Here is a 20,638-nt window from a genome sequence, read left to right as displayed (position 1 = left end):
ATCTCAGTGCATCCAATCCTCAAACGTAGGTACAGTTTAAAAAAAAAAGTCACTTCCCAGCATTTATTGCCCATCCCTACTGGCTTTAAGAAGCATTTGGTGCACCACTTTCTTAAATCACTACCATCTGTGCAGTGAAATATCTCCAATATGCTTCTGGGTAAGGAGTTCCAGGATTTCAACTCAGTGATGAGGGAGTGATGACACGTTGGAATCAACAGTGCTTGAAGATATGGTTAATAACACACCAGAGTAGAAATTTATTCCTCCTTACATTAGGAAATTACTCAATATCATAATATTTACCATTCTACCCCGTTTTCTAAATTGAAGACGGGGAAATATAAATTTTGGAAGTGCAGTGTATGCAACTTCATTGAACATTCAGCACATGCGACCCAGATTGCATTTCTCCTACAGTTATTTAGTGCAGTAGTAAATTGGTTGATGTACAGTGAATGTTTGCATAGTATACCTTCCTCATCTTTGCATAATCTATACGCAATGACTGTACAGTTCATGTAATGAATGGGTTAAATTTCTGGATAGACAGATGAGCTCTTAAAGTTAAAGTAAATAAGGGAAAAAGGGTTTTGTCCTGCAGAAATGCCATGAATTCTGGATGGATTTAAAATCCAGAGGTAACTAATGGAATGAACGCATGTTTCACTTGCTCCTAATCCCAAAGTGCAGAATTCCTGAACCAAATCTGGAGTGAGTCAGGAGAAATAACACTATTATTGAAGAGCATATAAGGAGAGAGCAAAAGGTGAATGAATTAATCACCAACTTGCTAACCAAATATTATATTTACACTAATGTTGAAAAGCCTGCTTTAATTTATTGAGACTCCTGATCATAAATCAACACCATTTATGCAGCTTGTATTTTTCTATAACAGTCAAAGTTGATTCTGGCCATTGAAGCAAACCTCTGCCACCCAATTTTGGAAGATGGGAGGGAACCAGAGCACCTGAGGAAAACCCATGCAGGTCATGGGGAGAATGTGCAAGCACCTTTCAGACTGTGCCAGATTTGTACCTGGGTTGCTGGCGCTGTACGAACCACTACACTAACCATGCCACCCTAACTCAACTCCTTCTCTTTCTGCATCATATTTGATTGCGTTGAGCACATTTATGTTATTCATTTCAATGCCCTTCCCTTCTAATATATTCTGAGAGAAAAGAGAAAAACATTTTGTGACAAAACTTCCATCCCTTGCTATTAATTTCTTAATTTGAAATTATTTTCCATGAAATGGAATTTCTGATTATGAATTTTAGGAACATTAAAAATTAATTCATTTGCACCTGCCTAATGATGTTATGACAAAGAAAAATGAAAAAAATACTTCTCTTCATTTGATAATTTCTCAATTGTTAGTAATCTTTTATGGACAAGTTGAGACTGGTTTGGATCAGTACAAGCATTCTCACCACCAAATCCTAATTGTTGATACAAGGTAGATCCAGAGGCTCACTTGCGGAATTGCTATAACATTGCACTTTTGAATGTTATGTCCTTTGAATGAGAACTTCAAGCTGAACTTTTGGATGAGGTTCTAATCTGTACTTAAATACATCTAACACATCTCAAGGTGCTGTGAGATAATATAGAGTAACGTGTTATTTTGGTAATTTTTTTTGAGAAATTAGATAAACTGAACATTCATCTGTGTGATGTTTATGGGATCTTGGCTAATGTAAATTACATGCAGCATTTCACTATATTCCAATGGTTACCTTTTTTCAAATTGCTTCACAATTTGAAATATAATTTTGCAGAAGACACTAAAATGTAATTTCTTTCATAACTAGAAATCTTTAATTAAATCACATGATGTATTTACTTTTGAATTTGTTATATTTTTAAAAACATTATTTATATAGATGCTATGGTTATGTTGAAAGCTCTCATAATTGGAACAAGGATTATAGTATTCCTCCACTAGTCTACAGGTAGATGATGTCGACAAAATTGGTAATTGGGACATAGTATATTGATACTCTAAAGATTGCTATTACTGGGTATATAATTGAAAAGGCTCACTTACGAGGAGGTGGTAAATTGATACTTACCTCTAGGTCAGCAATCTTTGACATGTGCTTTTTCTTGCTTCTTCAAATGTGAAACAGTTTCATTGAATTGTTGCCATTCACCTATCCAGAACCTAACTTGTGGAATGCTGTGATTTTATTCTTTATCCACTCTTTAAACTTGTACAACCTAAGGATAGCATTGTTAAGGGTTGAGGTATTAAATTACTTACCAGTTTCTAATATCCCTTCCTGTTCCCTTCACATTTTTCCCATTTCCTGCAACTTTGTTGGCTCTCTGTAGCAGGGATTTTTCATCTCCATTTAATAATTGGTGTGTAGAAAGTAAAAAAATTTTTTTTTAAAAATTGCAGATACTATAAATCTGAAAGTAAAAGAGAGAATATTTTAAGAACTGGGCAGGTCAAGCAGTTTCTGTAGAGATAGAAGCAATGTTGAATCATTTATCTTCTATCAGTTTTGACTTGCCTAATTCTCTTCTCATTAAAAATTGTTCTGTTATGATAACAGGCTGCAAGTTAAATTTTTGTAATTTAACAAATGACATACAACAGATCTTATGATGGTTGTGCTATCGGTTTTAAAATGCAGAACAAAATGAAAACCTTTCTCAAGGCAGCACTCAACCATCCCATTTAAATCTGCTTGTTCAACTCAGCACACACATGCCGCCAACTTGGGCACAGACCACTGGGGTTGCTGGATGTTTTAAAACAAAACCCCCTGCTCCTCTAACAGGCTATTTAGAGCCTCGAGCCGTCAGCATCATGGCCGGGCATTAGGAGCCTGCAGAACAGTGCTATGTCTTCACTCCCTGTTCTCTTGGCTCCACACCAGTGGCAGCTCTGCTGTTACAGCTTCTCCAGCAGTATTGCAATTTATTGTTTGTTTGTTGATTCTGATGAAACAACACTCCCGGTTCAGTTGAAATTCTTAATTTGTTGTCATATTGTAGCACAAGTAATATGGCATCATTAACTCCAATAGATGTGAGAGCAATCACTTTAGAGGATGTTATCTCAAATTTCAAGTGGTAACCAAACCATGTAGTTTGCTCTCAGGCTGTTAAAACTATCCACAAAACCTCGAGATCATTCTGGTCATTACAAGGATGTGGTGGAGGAGAGGATTGGGTTTTTCCCCATCTTTCTGAGACCTGAGGATTATTTACAAAAGTTTGGAATCTAAGCAAACTGCAACTCTTGGGAGATTACCTGTAGCCTGTCTGAAGCTTTATTCAAAATGTCATCCTTCTTCCCTGAGCAGTTAAAGACAAGATTCCTTCTCCTGAAGTCAAATCAGTCAGGTAGAGAATTAGATTGCATATATGCTTTGGCTTGGTATCCAAATCATTTGTACATGATGTGTATTCTGGGAAAGGGAAAGTTTCAGCATAACTGATTTGGGAATACATAAAATGCACAACTATTGAACTGGGAAAAGCTCTCATAATTCAGATGTCCATAGAATCTTCCAGCTAAATAGTACCATCTTTTTTTCATGTTTTTGTGTTTTTTCAAAGATAACGTATGGGTTGGGCCATGAGATTAAGTGCTCATTCTGACTGTTGCCAATTGCAGAAAATTGGGCTGCTGTTATACATTATTGCTGGCTGTTAACATCCTTTCTTATTTGCATAGTCCTTGGGAAATCACTCAAGCTAGTCGTATATCAAAAATTAGACAGTCTGCGATGTTAGGGCTGTTGATTTAGAATGTGTGACAAAATGTGGCATGTGTCAGAAGAGCAAGGGGCCCTGCTTCAATGTCGACCAGCTACTAGAGTTTACATTTCGTGATTAAGTGTTCTGAGAGGTTGTTTATGCCCCACATCAACACCTGCTTCAAGAAGGACATGGACACACTACAGTTTGCCTACTGTCACAACAGTTCAACAGTGGATGTCATTTCACCAGTCCTCCACCCTGATGGACCACCTGGACCATAACAACACCTGCATTGACTACATTCCTCTACTATACTCCCTCTATTGTTCAGCCAAATATTATTCCATTTTCATCTTCAAATTCACCATAGGGCTAGGCCGGGAATCAAATAATGATAAGGTGGAATACAGGAAGGAGATTGTAAGTCGAGTGGCATGGTGTGAAGGTTACACCCTCACTCCCAACGTCAGTAAGATAAAGGAGATCATTACTGATTTTTGGGAGAGAGTGCAGAGATCACACTGTCCACATCAATGGCACTGTCAGGTGATTAAAACAGCTGAGAAGATCACTGGACTCCCCATTCTCTCTATTGATGATATCTACAGGGAGTGGTGTTTAAAGAGGGCTCAGAGAATCAAAGGATCCTTTTTTGATAATGTGACAAATAAACTAGAAATTAAAAGGAACAATAATCTCAAAACTCCTTTATTATTCATGTATATAAATAAAGCTGTTAACTTTTGCTTGATGTAAAGGCTCCACCAGCCCAGCTCCCCCACGAAGAGGAAAAATAAGCAAAAGAAAGTCCCCTCGGATTCACTGTATGCATGGATTCACTTCCTGTATTGGGTATCGATGGATTTACCTCTCCACTCCCACAACCTCCGCAGCCATACGGCTTCCTGTTTGTTCCAGTGGTGAACCCGAGCTCCCAGTCCAAGCTCTGATACAGTTCAGGGTGCTGCCAACTCTCAATCAGGAACCCTTCTTGCCACCAGCACCCTCACAAATCCCAATCGTGCTCACCAGAAATAGAGCTCAATAGTGAGGTGCAGGCCTTTCCACCTACCCAGGGAATTCACAGCCACCCTGATCACAGCGGTTTATGCTCCTCCTTCTGTGAAGAGGAAACGATGAAAGAGCTTTATGGGGCCATCTATGAAGCCCAAGCAGCACACCCAGATGATTGATTGTCACTGGTGACTTTAACCATGCTAACCTGAAAACAGTTCCAAATGTTCTCTGAAGTAACACATTTAGCGGAGATGAAAGCAAATATTCAGCCAGTAAAGTGTCTTGGTCGTGCTTTGCTCGCAGCAGCTGTTTCAATAAAGTTATGTTTGAATAAAATGGCGTCACTCAAGATCAAGAGCTGGTTAATGCCACTCACCATTGGGGTGACTCTGTTAAAGTGTCTCCTTATCCCTGCTTAGTAAGAGTTGCCTCAGTCAGAGTTTTGATCTGTAAACTTGGGCGGGGGGGGTTACTTAGTTATAGTATTATTGTTCATCTTATGGGCGGCTCTGTGAATGGGGAGGAATCTGCAGATGCCGAGATGGTTAAATGTTTTCCAAGGATTAGAGGAAAATAAAGTAAAATGCGTTAAGGTTTATAGTATATATCCATGCAAGTGAAGTTTGTTCACTGTAAGTATTTCTGTCTTTTGTCTTTTAAACTGTTTATTCTTAATGCAGGTGTATTATTTAGGCATTGTAAGAGTAAGTCTCAAGCAAACAGAAAATACACTTATCTGGCATCTACCAATCCCTGGAGGTACCTGATATCAGTAGTTTTACTGCAATATGGAAAACTCTTGGAAAGAAAAGGTTACTAGACAGGAAAATGAACCTAATGCACTAAAATAAATTGCCATATAATTGAAAATTTATAACTGACAAAATGTAATGTTTCCTTTGCATTTTGTATTTATTGATTTAAGTAGAATGCCAAGCTTTGTCATCCAAGAAAAGAAGTTTTTCTTAAGGTGCACAGAGACAGGGTTTGAAAATTGAAAGAGAAATGCATAAAGGAAAGAAGTTGGAAAAAATAGTTTGAAAGGAACAAAAATAAGTTAAGCATTGATTAAGGATGAGAGTGGCTCTTTCTTCTCTAAGTGGCTTAGTGGAGATCTTTAAAATTTTGAAAGGTTTTGATAGAGTAGATCACAAAAAAATGGTTTCAGTGTAGTGAATTGCAAAATAGGAAGCCTTCAATATAACATATTCAACAAGAAAATCAAGTCAAAATTCATAAACTGTTTCTGGACCAATAAAAGACAGTTGAGCAGAAGAGCATTGATGCATGATATAAGCATTGGAAGGAGAAAAGATAAATTGGGTTAGATGGGATATTTGAGGAAGAATGGAGGAGGCTTGAGTAAAATTTTGGCATAGACTAGGTGGAATTTCTGGATACATACTCTCCAATTCTATGTAATAGCAAGGAAAAGAGGAGAGGGTGGAATGTATTATATAATTTAGCTGCTCTCTGGCCCACACAAGATAAAGTCAGTAATTTTTAACTTTGAGATCTCTTGCATATGGTTCACAAATCGAAATCTTGCTGCTGGAAACTTTGGTTATATATAATTTACAGGATAACTTTGTCAGATTTTATTCTGTTTATAGATAAATACCATCTCTCCAAATTGTTTCCAAGTCATGGAATAAAATGTGCATGAAAAGCTGTTATATGGGCTCAAGTGACACGCAAGGCTGCCAGGTTCCTTTCTCCAAATGACATTAGAGAGTAAATCGTGCTTTTTTTTTTCAGTTAAAGCTGCAAAAATTTATTCTGATTGTCTTGAAGGTGCTAAAATCGTCAGTTTTTTCCCCCTGAAATCAGTCAGACATAACATTGACTGTAAAAAGGATAATTAATAATAAAACTAAGTATTCTAGTCCAATCTCAGCCGATGCAGACCAAGGTTAGACTCTTGGTAGATTCTCGCTTGTTTAAATGAGGCACATATTACCACTGAAAATATATTATTTCCAACAGTAAGTTCACAAGGAGTGATCCCTTCCTCTCTGATTCTGTTGTTCCTTCTTCACAGGAAGTGTGCACTGAGTGGTCTGTCCAGAACCTGTAAACATCGCATCAAGCTGGGAGACTCAGGAAGTTATTTCTACATTTCACCATCCTGCCGGACCAGGGTACGTATGTACAAGCTGAAAGGACAAGGGAACTTGATTTATGATGTGTCACTGTGGTGCGCTGTCAGTCCGAAGCAAACACACAAAACCAAAAGACTGTACAACAGGCTTTATTCGAGCCAGCTGTAAGATTGTGCTGCTGTGAGCTCTGAGAGGGGCTTCGAAGGGCTGGCTCAGGCTTATAATCCCAGAGGGTGATTGACATCCGACCAGGTGGGGTTTGGTCCATTCAGGTCAGCTGATTGACAGCCGGCCAGGTGTTGTCTTATCCCCGTGCTCTTCTGCAGGTACAGAGGTTGCCCCCCTGTAGTAAGCCAGTGGTGGACCTCCACAGTTACAACTGTATCAAATGAGATGTTAGATTCAAAGACGTTTGTCCTGTGGATAAGTGAAAGTTAACTTTGTTGTCTGATTGACGAGGTAAATAGGAAAGCATACAAAAATAGCAGCTGTAGACTGTTTGGCCCCTGAAGTCTGCTCTGCCCATTCAATGCAATCAGGGCATTTTCCTGTGCTCTCTTGCATGCCCCTTGATCTCTTTCATCTCAAGAGATCTACCTTGCTTAAATATATTAATTAACGTCCTCTGCAACCTTCTGTGGGAGTTAATTCTGGGTCCTTGATAGAGATCTTTGTATCCTATTTATTCATTGGCAAGGATCCAGAAGACTGAAGAATAGTCAATGTGGTTCATTAGTTTAAAAAAGGCAGCAGGGTAAATCCAGGCCTGTAAGCCTTGCATCAATGATGAGGAAATTATTAAGAGAAGATTTGGGTACAGGATTAACCTGTATTTGGAAAAACATTAATTTACTGGAAATATTCAGCATGGGTTTGTGGGGGTTGGGGGGGGGGGGGTGGTTCTTGACTCTCAAATTTGATGATTTTTTTGAGGAGGTCCTGAAGATGATGAATAATGGTTGGACAATGATCATTGTCGAATGCTTCATTAGAGTGCATGTAAACAAGATCCCTCCAGATTGGATGGTTCAGAACATAGTTGCATGGGATCCATGTTGTGGATATGTTAGCTTGATTATAAACAATTGAGGGTAATGATGGGAGTTGTTTATTGGTCTGTGTTCCACATGAATCAGTGCTGTGGTCTCTGTTGCTTGGGACATTTGCATGTAAATATAGGTGGTCTGATTAGTAAGTTTGAAAATTGGTAATGTGATGGATAAAGATAAAACTTTTCAAGTGCAGGTGAAGTTTAATTGAGACAAGTGCAAGGCAATGCATTTTGGGAAGTCAAATGCAAGAGCAAAGAATTCAGTAAATGACCTGACCCATCTGAGCATTGTTGTACAGAGGGATTTGGGAGTACAACTCCTTGAAAGTGGCAACACAAGTACATAAGGGGGCACAGAAGGAGTATGACCTATTCACTTTAATTAGTTGAGGAATTGAGTTGGCAAGTAATATTGCAGCTTTATAAAAGTTTGATGAAACCACATTTATAGTATTGCGCGGATTTTGAGTTGCAGCGCAACAGATAGCACATGGAGACTGGAGAATTTGCAGAAGAGGTTCACCAGGATGTAGCCTGGATTAGAGTGTATTAGCTATAAGAAGTGGTTGGACCAACTCGGATTGTTTTCTTTGGAGCTTCAGAGGCTGAAGAGAGACCTGCCAGAAGTATAAATTATAAGAGGCACAAAAAGGGTGGATTAACAATCTTTTTTTCAGTGTGGAGAGGCCAAATAGTGAAGGGTTAAGTGTCAGGTGAGAGAGGGATTGTTTAAAGGTGAAAAAGCTGCTGGAGGATCTCAGTGGGTCGAGTAGCTTTTGTGGGTGTGGAAAATTGTTTCTGCCAATTCCCTCCCCTTTCCCTGCAGATGGTGCTCAACCCACTGAGTTCCTCCCTCCAGCAGATTTTTTTGCTTCCTATTACAGCATCTGCAACCTCTTGTGTCTAATGTTTAAAGGAGATGATCAAGGCACAATTTATTTTACACAGGGGCTTGGAACATGCTGCCAGAGGAGGTGGCAGAAGTGGATATGATAGCAATGTTTAAACTGAATTTAGACAGACACATGAACAGTCAGGAAATGAAGGGATACAGTCCATGTACAGGCAGAAGAGATTTGTTAGACTGGCCCCATGGACAGTGCAGATGGTGAGCTGAAGGGTCTGCTCCTGTTCCTTTACTGTTTTATTCTCTTATCCTACCAATTTTCAACTCATTCCATGTGCTTTAACTATGCACACTAAACTATTATATGGGATTTCTTTCAAAGACCTATTGAAAACCTGTTTAAAAACCCCAATTTGGTTCTTCCTTATCTTTTCTAGCAGTTATGTCTTTAAAACCTTCTAACTGGTTTGTTAAGCATGACTTCCCTTTCTTAAATCCATCTTAACTATGTAATCCCATTGATATTTTCTAATTTATTATCAAATAATAGACTTTGGTATTCTCCCTTTTACTTAAATTATTGAGTCCTATTTTCACTCACCATCCTTTTTAAGTAGTGGTGCTATATTTGCCACTTTCCAATCTGCTGTAACAATTTCATGTGTGTTAAATGTTGGAAAATGCCACCCATTGATAGCCATATCTTGATGAAGGGCTCAGGCTCAAAATGTTGGTTTGTTTAGCATGGTTTGTAATAAGAAAGACATGGCAGGCTATTGATTTATTGATACTTTACGAAGTTCTAAAATGGTGTTCTAACAAGCATACATATTTATCAAAGTGGCCCCATGTCATCACGTACAGGTGGTGGTGTCATACCCAACACTGGTTATGTATCTTTTTCTTTGCTATATTAAGTATGCTGTTTGACTTACTGAGTTTCTCCAGCATCATGTTTTTGCTTCAATCACGGCACCTGCAGACTTTAATGTTTTATCCCAAATAATAGCTATTTTCATGGTAACCATTTTTAGTTCCCTGGGGTTTAATCTACTTTCAGTCTTGAAAATTTCTCCATCACAATTATTTACGAAACAAATTCATTTAATTTAACTTATCCCAGCATTTATTCTTCTAGGAAGACAGAAACAAAGTACTTCTTTAATTACTCCTCCATATCTATTTTCTACCATTATTTATTTCCCTGTTTTTTTGACTGGAAGGACCTTTTTTTTCCATTGTTCCATACTTGTACAAACTTTTAGAGGGTGATTTTTGTATTTCCAATCCTGTTCTTCCAAACTGTCATTGCCATGCTTACTGGCTCTCTGAGCAGAATTGTAGGAAGTCTTTTGGATGAAACCTTAAACGGTGGGCCTACCCACTCTCTCTATTGGACGCAAAAAGATTGCAGCCTAGTATTTAGTTCTGATAAAAGATTATTTCCCACAGATGCTGCCTGACCTGCGAAGTAGTTATGTCTCCCAATCTTTCCTGTTCTTCACCCTTTCAAACTAACCCGTTTGTTCTCCCTGCTCTCTCCACTTTCTCAACTTAAAACTACTTTAATCATAAATGGTGAAAAAATTAAAATGAGAGTTATCGACAAGAGAATAAGCCAATGAACTGTCACCAGTCGCATGATATCATTCTTGATATTCCACAACCTTTTGTCTCTTGGAATATTGTAGTGCGTTTGCTGTCTTGCTGCTATTCCACGTTGAAGCCTTCCATGCTCAAAGATTAGTTCCCTTTATTCATCTTGTGCTTATCTGTCAAATTCTAACTGGTCTAGAACTCTGCTGCCATGTTGAGGCTGCATCTATGGGAAAAGAAACAGTGGGCATTTCAGATTGAAGATCTCACTTCAGAACTCTTTCTCATCCCACAAATGCATTATTTAGTATCACTTCAGAAATTTGGCAGGGCATTTCAGATATGAATTTCAAGGTGTGCATGGGTTGATGCCATTTCCCATGCAGAGATCTTATTGGAGCATTGTAGATGAAGTTGAACCATGTTGTCCAAATGAACATCTGCCATTGGGTTTGTTGGGACAACATGCGCTTGGTGCTGTGCTGAACAGAGAACTATTGACTTAACTAAATTCTTCAGGAACTTCTCCAGTTGCACACCACCAACTCCCACCCACATATTCCCTTCCGATCTATTGAAATGCTCAACCCCAATGACCCTTGTCCTGCCCTCCCTTCCCAATTTCCTTTCTTTATTTTGGATTCCTTACCCATTCCTAATCTAACATTTCCCTAATGTCAATCTCTGATTCATTCTCCAATTTAGAATTTCTAGGCACGTATTTTTATGCCTTACATTTTCCTTCTATGCATGCATTATGCATAAACGTATGCACACCAAGTGAACTTGGCTACAAATAATGTTGAGATCCCTATAATATACATCATTGTTTGTAATTTCACAGTATATACTTTAAGATTCATTTTATGTTTGTATTCCATTAATACCTTTCTTCTCATCAGTGGCAGCTAGTGGTAATGAAAATATCCACAATAGATACATACAATTCTTTTACTAAATTATATTTATCATTCTCAGGAGAAACTTTACATTTGTAAGAGTCCTGGAATTGCACGCAACTTCTGTCTTGTCTTAACATAAAATTCACATTTTAGTGGTATTTGTTCAATATTTAATAGATTAGAAATCTTTTAGCAATTTGTGGGACTTTGCTGCAGGTTTACTTCTGCCTACTGAGTAACTGCGTTACCATATATTCCATATCTTTCTCAGATAACTGCTGTTTGCAACTTCTTCACATATATCCGGTATATACAACAAGGCCTGGTCCGACAAGATGGTAAGATCATAATAATTTCCTCATTGAAAAACAGAAATGAAGGGTCAGGGTCCATAATGGCCTGTTCAGCATATCAGCATTTGATAAGGATTAAATAAGAAGAATAAATTTGGAAGTGAAAACAATGGTAGGGAGTTTAAGGAAGATGTGAAACTCTTCCACAAGCCATCCAGTGGTTTCGAAGTGAGGTAAGCATCATGAAAGTGTGTGGCAGGTGCATGCAGGAACACAATTAGTATTGAAATATACCATAATTTTGCATTATAGACTAATTTATTTTTTTTTTTTTTGCAGTGGAACAGATGTACTGGGAAGTTATGAAGCTGAGGAAGGAAATGTCAGTTGCTAAACTGGGGTATTACACTGAAGAGTCATAGTCTTTGTTAGTGCCCAGATTTAGGACTACGTTGCACAACTGTACTTTGAGGGGCTATTAATTTCACACAATGGATTTTAAAAATGAAGAAAAAAATGCCTTCCACAAACACAAATGTTTTTCTTGTAGAAAATGAATCAAGGTTCAAAGTTCCTTCTATTGTCACGTAATAATACATTTAAAATGTAATATACATGATGCACTTCAACTTTTGTCTGCCATAAGGCAAACAAAGAGTCACCATGAGTATTGCCTGGTGCCCTTATCATAGGAGAAAGAGAAGAAAAAGAGAGTCCCTTCAGAGACACTGAGTGTCCGTGGATTTGCCTCCAGCATTCCCACAGCCTCTACAGCAGTACAGTTCAAACATTCGACAACCTGAGTTCTAGATCCAAATCTCTGATACAATCAGGAAGCCTTCAGTGCCCGAGACTCTTCAGAAACCCTTCTTGCCCTCAGCACCCTCTTCCAATACCTGGTTCCCATGATCCATTTCCAGCAGCCCGCAGTCTGTGTGGGCCCTTCAGCCACAAGTCACCAGCAGGTCACAGCCTAAGTGAATCCGTCGACTGCATTGCCAGCAGCCTGCAGACTGTGTGGTTTCTTCAGCTGCTGAGCCCCTTGTTGGTTTCCTACCATGGTCACTATCTTGTAGGGTGGACTCCTATACTCAACTGGGGGTATTCTCCCTGCATTGGTCTGCACCCCCAGAGTCTGCAACTATTTGTAGTAAGCTACCAGCATTCAATGTCGATGCATTTTTTTTTTAAAAAACCATCGGCTTCTTTAGCAGGCTGTTTAAAGCCTGCATAGAGCTGTTGTCATTAGGAACACTGGTGGGACCCTGCAGAAAGAGCGCTTGCCTCCACGCCCCGCTCTCCAGCGCTGCACCAGCAGCAATGCTGCTAACAGCAGCTCCAGCAGCGCTGCCATTTTGTTTACAAGGAGCAATTGTAATGCATTCAGAATTTAGTACTTCCTCTGATTTGGCCCTGGGCTATGTTTATTTTTAATTAATACTGAAAGACTGTGAATGATGTACGGGGTAATTCTTTTATTATGTAACTTGGTTCTCTTCACAATAATCAAGAATTTTAAAACTCCACAACTCAATATTGGACTCTTTAGATCACAGTGGCTTCATTATGTAACATAACATGGAGACAAATACTTAAAAGGAGAAACATCCAAAGGATGCTGGATGCAGCCATGATTAGTGACCAGTTTATTTATGTGATAAACACCAGCTGAGGAGAAACCTGGAGGATGGGCAATTAAAAACCACTGGATTAACAATTTCTACCATTTCTTATGAGCAGAGAACAGCATAAATGATATGGCAGAGAATTATGCAGCAAATGGCACAATAATTGATGTCATGTAAAAAACAGTATTGACATGCATTAATTTTCTAAAAAGTGGCTATAACATGAAGCCTAGTGCAGCAAAGAACACTCTCTCAGTGTATCACTAACCCAATGGGTCTATCTCTCCATGACACTAACAAATGCACTGTCCACCTCATTATGCTTGTTTTGTGCTTCCCTCCAACACATCAACACAATTGGATGCTTTCGCACTTCCCTTGTGTTAATCCGGGCCTGTATGTCTCTGCTTTTCCTTCATCTTGAATTCAAGTGACATTGAATGTTCCTTGTTCTTTGACCTGACAGGCTAATCTATTCGAGGAAAGGTAAAGCTGGGATGCATCTCAAATTATTATAATTCTGAAAGTCTCCTACTATTTGATCATGTATTCAGATCAGCCCTGGTTTGGACCTGATGGTTGAACCCCCACTTAAAAGAGCTAATTTCATGTTTTAATTCAAAGATTTTTCTATGGGTCATTCCACGTCCTATTGTTGATGGAGATGCTGTTTGAAATGGATCACTCCCTCAGCTTCAAAGTAGGCAAAGTTTTCTAGTCAAATGTTATGTATGCTTTCTGAAATGGCAGAAGAGGTCACTTTTAGACATTTAAAAAAAAAAATGCTGTGTGCAAGCAAAAGTCTGAAATTCCCCTTGTTTTGGCCAACATAATCCTGGAAGGATTTGTACAAAACTTTCAATATCCATCAGTTTCCGAATCACAAACAACGGCAACTTGGATCAATGTAGTGCCAAACTCTGGAATCAGTACCTTATCTGAGAAAGCTGAATTTCTGGATTTTTTTTTTGACATATAACCCAAGAATATGTTGTTAACCCATATGTTTGGAATTTTGTACACCGTGGATTCCAAACTAATTCTGAGTTTAGTATTGTGCGCAAGATACTGTTGCTGAATATTGTCTGTATTAGAAATTGTATGTGCATTATAAAAGAATGGGAGTGCTTCAGTAAACAGTGGTTTCATAAAAGTTACAAGTTACTTATTAAGGATGTACAATAGTACTCTTCCTAAGTCATGGAGAAGTCAACCTCAATCTATCAGGATATCTGCCTCTTGTTGAAAATGGACTTTCGATGAAGCAAATGAGTATGGTCAAAATTATGAGGACAAGATCATTGTGCCAGCCACATCTTACACAATTAAATAGCCTGCAAGTTGGACATCCTTCTGTCTCGGAAGACGATGGTAGTGCCATGGATAGTCTGTTGGTTTTAGAGTGGCATCTGGAATGGCTCATAAGGCCCACTCTCTGGTGTGACAGTCTCTGCCACACTTGCTGCAGATGAAATCAGAACTGGGTCTGTTGTCTCTGCTTCCTCCATGTCTGCTTTTCCTCGCCCTTTCTGACAGTACTTCTCCAGTGGCCACGGTCATTAGCAAGGGGCCCCCAGTTGAGCACCTTGATGTGCGCAAGTTTCAGATCACGCGTGCAGACATCTTTGAACTGCAGCTGTGGCCGACTGATGGGTTGAGATCTTTCCGCCAGACAACCATACAGTAGGTCTTTTGGGATGCAACCATCCTCCATACTGTGTACATGGTCAAGCCACCAAAATCATCTCTCACACAGCAGGAGGTTTATGCTGAGAAAATTGGCTTTATCCAGATCCTTGGTATTGTTTAATCTGTCCAGCCAGGATATGTCCAGGATGCTTCAAAGGCATTGGTGATGGAAACTCTCAAGCCTGTTCTCCTGCCTGGCATACATTGTTCATGATTCACTGCCATAAAGAAAGATGCTGAGGACACACACCTGATAGACCTTGAGTTTAGTGTTCACTGTGAGGTGTTTGTAGCTCCACACTCTTGCTCAGTTTGGACATCACAGTGGGAGCCTTAGCGATGCGCTTGTTGATTTCAGCATCAAGTGAGAAGTTGCTGGTGATGGTGGAGCCCAGGTATGTGAAGCTGTCAGTGACGTCAAGTTCTTCATCTCCAAAGCAGATTGTTGGTTGGGTCGCAAAACCTTGCTCTTTCGTGTTGGTCTTTCGATGGTGATCGTTAGCCTGAACTCCTGGCAGGCCTTAGCAAAGTTGTTGATCAGTAGCTGCCCTTCTGTGTGGGAGGTCAGTGCTGTGTCATCAGTGAACAGTTGCTTTTCGATGAGAACCTGCTAGGTCTTGCTCTTTGTGTTCAGATGGGCCAGGTTAAAGAGCTTTTCATGTGCAGATGTACTCCGTCCTTGGAATCCTGAAATGCATATGACAGCAGCAGGGAGAAGAAGATGCCAAATAGTGTTGACACTAGGACACAGCCCTGCTTTACTCCACTTAGAATCTTAAATGGTTCAGAGATGGATCCATTGAACCTGCTGTGCCTTTCATGTTGTTGTGGAAAGAAGTGATAATGCTGAGCAGGTTTGGAGCAGCCAATCTTCCCAAGCAGCTGGAACAGTCCATGCCTGCTCACAAGATCGAAAGCCTTGGTGAGACCTAAGAAGGCGATGTACAGGGGCACCTGTTCTACCCAGCATTTCTCCTGGAGTTGGCAGACTGCGAAGATCATATCAACTGTTGATCTCTTTTCCCTGAAGCTGCACTGAGATTCAGGGTAGGTGTGATCAGCGACGGTTTAAAGTCAGGTTAGGACCACTTGGGCAAAGACCTTTCCCATGGTGCTTAACAGTGAGATGTAACAGTGGCAGTCACAATGATCACCCTTGTTTTTGATCAGGGTAATGATCTTGGGATCAAGCCTAGCCTTGGCCTCTCTCCAGCACAGACAGAGAAGCTCATGGAGTGACTCCAGCAGCGATGGCTTCATGTGCTTGACGATTTCTGGGGTTATGGAATCTTCACCTGGCACTTTCGTATTGTTCAAATCGTCTATTGCTTTGCTCAATTCTTTTACTGTGGTTTCTGCATCTAGTTCCACCAATACTGGCAAGTCTTCAATGGTGTCCAGGGCTTCTTGAGAAATGGCGTTTTCTCTGGAGTAGAGTTCCAGGTAGTGTTTAACCCATCTCTCCATCTACTCTTCCTGATCAATGATGACTTCCCCTGTCTTTGTCTTCAATGGAGCTGACTTCCTCTTTGGTACTCCAGTGGCTTGCTTGATGTCCTCATACATGCCTCTGGTGTTGGAGGCAATCTGACTCATTGTGTACAGCTGTAGCCAGTATTCGTTGGCACAGCCATGTGCTCTTTGCAGGGCCTTACTGCGAGCAGCTCTTAATGCCTGCAAATTCTTCTGGCTGGGGTCACGCTTGTAGTTGGTCAGCACAGTCCATTTCACTTCAGTCATTGGCTCCAACTCTATGGTGTTTGCCTCAAACCAATCATTGTTCTTCGACTCTTTTTTACAGTGTTTCTGCGGTGTTTTAGATGGCTTTGCGAAGGGATGTCCAGGTTGCCTCTCCTGATCTTGGTTCCTGGGAAGAGTTTGCTGAATAGCCCAAGTAGCCCAACTTTACATTTTTCTCAGGATAGGATGTCTTGCTGGTGTTGATTTTTGGGTGGCCCTTTTGTTTGGCACAGCAGACCTTCTTCGGCTTGAACTTCTCTCTGGAGGTGATCAAAGAGTGATCCGTGTCTCAATCAGTACTGTGGTATACTCTGGTATTGGTGATATTGTTCAATGAATCATGTTTTGACAATGGCCAGGCCCAGCTGGTGCCAGTGTTTTGACCTGGGGTGTCTCCATAATGCTTTGTGGCGTGTCTTTTTCTGCAAGAAGGTATTGGTGACATATTATAGTAGCAGCAAAACTCCAGGAGTCTCTGTCCATTTTAGTTCATCTTCCCTATGCCATGATGTCCAAGAACAGATTGCTGAGACTCAGGGTTTGCACTGACTCTTGCATTCAGGTCACCCGGGAGGAAAATGTGCTCTGACTTGGGAATGCTCCTGACATTGACACCAAGTGACTTGTAGAACTGGTCCTTGGTTTTGGCTGCTGAGCACAGTGTGGGGGCATAGACACAGATGATGTTTACAGGTCCCTGTGTGGTGGAGAGACACAGACTGATGATTCGCTCTGTACTTTTTGGTGGAGGCTCAAGCCTTACGGAGCAGTTCATCCCTTACGACAAAGCCTGCACCATACTTTCTGGACTCCTCAATACTCTTTCCTTGCCAAAAGAAGGTATAGTGTTCCTCCTTTAGGGTACCACTGTCTGGGGTTCTGGACTCCTGAAAGGCTGCTACATCCACTTTTAGTCTGTGTAGCTCAAGGTCAATAACTACTTTTTATGGACATCATCAACTGCTTTGAGGTCATCCATCAATCCTGGACACATAGTTCTCATGTTCCAGTTTGCGATTCGAAGAGCTGGAGTCTGTTTTCTTGATGTTTGTCTGATGTAAGTTTGGCAATCTGCTTGTCAAGTGCTGAAGCTAAAGCTACGGACATCCACTGAAGCAGGAAGATCGTGGCAGGTCAGCACCTTATTGGCTGAGGGCTGGTTGGCTTAAGGCGGGTGGTAGCTGACGAGGGGGACATGATGGCCCTTCCCACCAATGAAGACAACCTGTGGTGTCCAATTCTATGCCACTTGAGTCAAGACCTATAACCTGTAACTGCTGTCTTCCGTGTTGCATTCTCAGTGCATGGTGAGACTAGAGTGACCTCTCCAGGGCGCATGCCAGGGCAAAGTGTAAAGAGGTCTTGCGCTGCCTAGGCAGCATGACGCCCCACCCCACCCCCCCCCCCCCCCCCCCCCGACCTCATCATCAGAGTCCAAAGGAGTTACAGGCATCACGTTTGGGGACAACTTGATTGCAGAAGCTGCTGGAAGGATGACAGCTATGTGATGTCCAACTACATTTGGGATTTTGCTCTAGGCTTTCTGTAGGAGTTTGCTCCCTTCACCTACATGTCTCCTGATGTTGACCCTGGCAATGGGACTTTTGTTCCATAGTTGGAGCATAGTGGTTGAGAGCTTGCAGTATTTGGTGTATATATAATGTCCACCCACATTTCTCTCCATTCAAAAACACCCAAAACCATTCGCAAACACTTTAGAACTGCAACTCTCTCCCTCCAATGTCACCACCACATCCCCCTCCCCACCAGCCTCACAGCTAGCAACCCTCTTCCCCTCCCCCCACCAGCACCACTGCTGCAACCCTCTCCACAACCACTGCAACCCTTACTCCTCCAGCTCCGCTGCTGCAATGCCCTCCCCTCCAGCACTGCTGCAACCCTCTCCCCTCCATTCCAGCCTCTCCTCTAAGTACTTGTAGACAATGAGCACCTGGACCCGGTACCAGAAAACTACCTGTGTCCATGCAAATGAGCATCAGTAAAATTAACTTCTTCTGGATGCAGAAATCGTGAGCTTGATGGGGTTTTCAGACTGGGGTTGGGAGGGGAAATATTATCAATAGCAAGTAAAATAACTAAGAATAAATATAACCATATAACCATTTACGTAGAAAGATAAAATTCACCAATAAAAAGCTACAGTTACACAGCTGCATTGCATCTCAGCCGAAAGACCCAATTGCCCATGACTACCACAAATTACTGTTTTTGTTTTTGAATTTCTGTAATTTTCTATTTTGCCACTATACTTTTACAGGTTCCCACTTTCTTATCCTTTCTATATAATGGTGGAGTCTCTCTCTGATACCCATCGTGGGATGCCAATGACACCAAATTATGGAAATGTTCGCTACAAAAAGCACACCATTAATGTACAAATGTCACTGCTGCAGCTCCACATTAGTCTTTCTCACTTTTCTGTTGTTCAAGTACCTCTATTTCTGTGCCTTTGTCAGGTTTTTGGCTGTGTATTTTATGTGGAGACTGGACGCACTTCATTCTGTCTGTTTCTCACTGAATGGTTTTTAAAATCTGTTCATCAGGTGAGCATTTATGTTAATTTGTCTTGCATTTTTTTGGGGTGCTTCTTTTTTTGATTACCACCTTCTTCAGTAAGAAGTGTTTACATGTTAATTTTTCATATCTCACTACTTTCCATTGACATTATCTATGATGCACAGCATCGTGAGAATAGGAACCAATAATTTCCCAGTAGTTTCAATGTATAATTTCCTTTTATGTGTTTAATATGTATTATAATCACTAGGGAATACCTTATAATCAATTCATCACTTTTAAAGGAGCATTGTTAAATGTTTGGAAAACCTTAATGAAAAGTAATTTAAGACACCTTTCTCCCCTTCTGTCTTTGAAGGGTGCTGTTCTGTGCTGCGACGAACAGGCACTGACTGTCTCCAGTAATTAGTCAAGGTCATCAGTCTTCGACCTCATTATTAAATGCAGGCACATTATTTAAACAGGATATATTTGTGCAGATCCTGGTCCTCTATTCAGTTGATGCTCACTGTTAGATTTCCCAACAGGGGTACTCATCAGAAGTAGAATTTGTGCCTTATTTTATCTCTCCCAGCTGCAGTGCTATAGGATCCAAAAGAGTAACCATAATATATATCGAAATTAATTTGAATGCAGACCAGGAGTCAAGTCACCTTGTTCTGTAGCTCGATGTCATAACACGTGGAATACTAGGCAGGGAAATCTTTGTCAAGAAATGAGGAATAAATCACATTGTTGTATGATAACAGGAGGTGTTGACATGGCAAAATAATGCAGCTTTTTTGTGGTTCTTTCCCCTCCATTTCCATAAAAAATGTTTGCCAAATACTTTTCCAGAAAGATGGTGCTCCTTTAAGATGCATGGTGCATGTTTAATTTTATTAATTGACAGTATTATTCAATTGTTATTAATTTCAGTGTTTTAATGGGGAGCAATAAGTGTCCTTTTGCCAAATGTAATGCCTGTTGGATGGAGGGAATTCTCCATTCCCTGGTTTGGATTGACTACATTTATACAAATGTTTAATACATTCTATGTGTGTGTGTATATAAACTAAAAACTTGTTCCTTTGAATAAAGTTGATGGGGACAATAATGTATTTTTAGCATGCTAATAAATTATAGATTGGAATCTAATAAAGGACTTTGGATATTTTATGCATAAAATAATGGACACCTGGAAGTAAAATGAAAACAATTTCAAGGACATTAAAATGCTATCTTCCTATTGAGGTTCATACTTTTAATATCCTAATTTGCCTGTTATTAACAAATCAAGTCTGAAGAATAAAGTGTTTCCAAGCCACAATACATAAGCAGATTCCTTCTGGTGGCTGGAATAAATACATGTTCAAATTCTCTTTATAGAAAAAAATAAATAACTCATTTTCCAGAAACAAGAGGCTTCATTGTAGGCCAAGCATACTTTACTTCAAATGTACTTTACAGCAAATAAACAATTTCTAGAGAATGTTACAGCAAAGTTTACTTGAATAGAGACTCTGAAAT

At 40.2% G+C, this 20,638-nt stretch overlaps 1 protein-coding gene across 5 annotated transcripts in view; it reads left to right on the top strand.

Moving 5' to 3' along the window:
* rab3il1 (RAB3A interacting protein (rabin3)-like 1) overlaps positions 1 to 20,270 on the top strand; it is a 134,529-nt gene extending 114,259 nt beyond the window's left edge. For all 5 annotated transcript variants that reach the window (XM_069899385.1, XM_069899393.1, XM_069899382.1 and 2 more), the window contains 3 exons: positions 6,785 to 6,884; positions 11,513 to 11,579; positions 11,874 to 20,270. In XM_069899385.1, the coding sequence (XP_069755486.1) occupies positions 6,785 to 6,884; positions 11,513 to 11,579; positions 11,874 to 11,956 (250 nt within the window). In that variant the 3' untranslated portion in view covers positions 11,957 to 20,270. The remainder of the gene's footprint in view (positions 1 to 6,784; positions 6,885 to 11,512; positions 11,580 to 11,873) is intronic.
* The last annotated feature ends 368 nt before the right edge of the window (positions 20,271 to 20,638 follow it).

This window comes from Narcine bancroftii, chromosome 1, assembly GCF_036971445.1.
Source record: "Narcine bancroftii isolate sNarBan1 chromosome 1, sNarBan1.hap1, whole genome shotgun sequence".
Taxonomy (NCBI): domain Eukaryota; kingdom Metazoa; phylum Chordata; class Chondrichthyes; order Torpediniformes; family Narcinidae; genus Narcine; species Narcine bancroftii.
The sequence above is the reverse complement of the archived record's forward strand: the minus strand, read 5'-3'. Positions and strand labels throughout refer to the sequence as shown.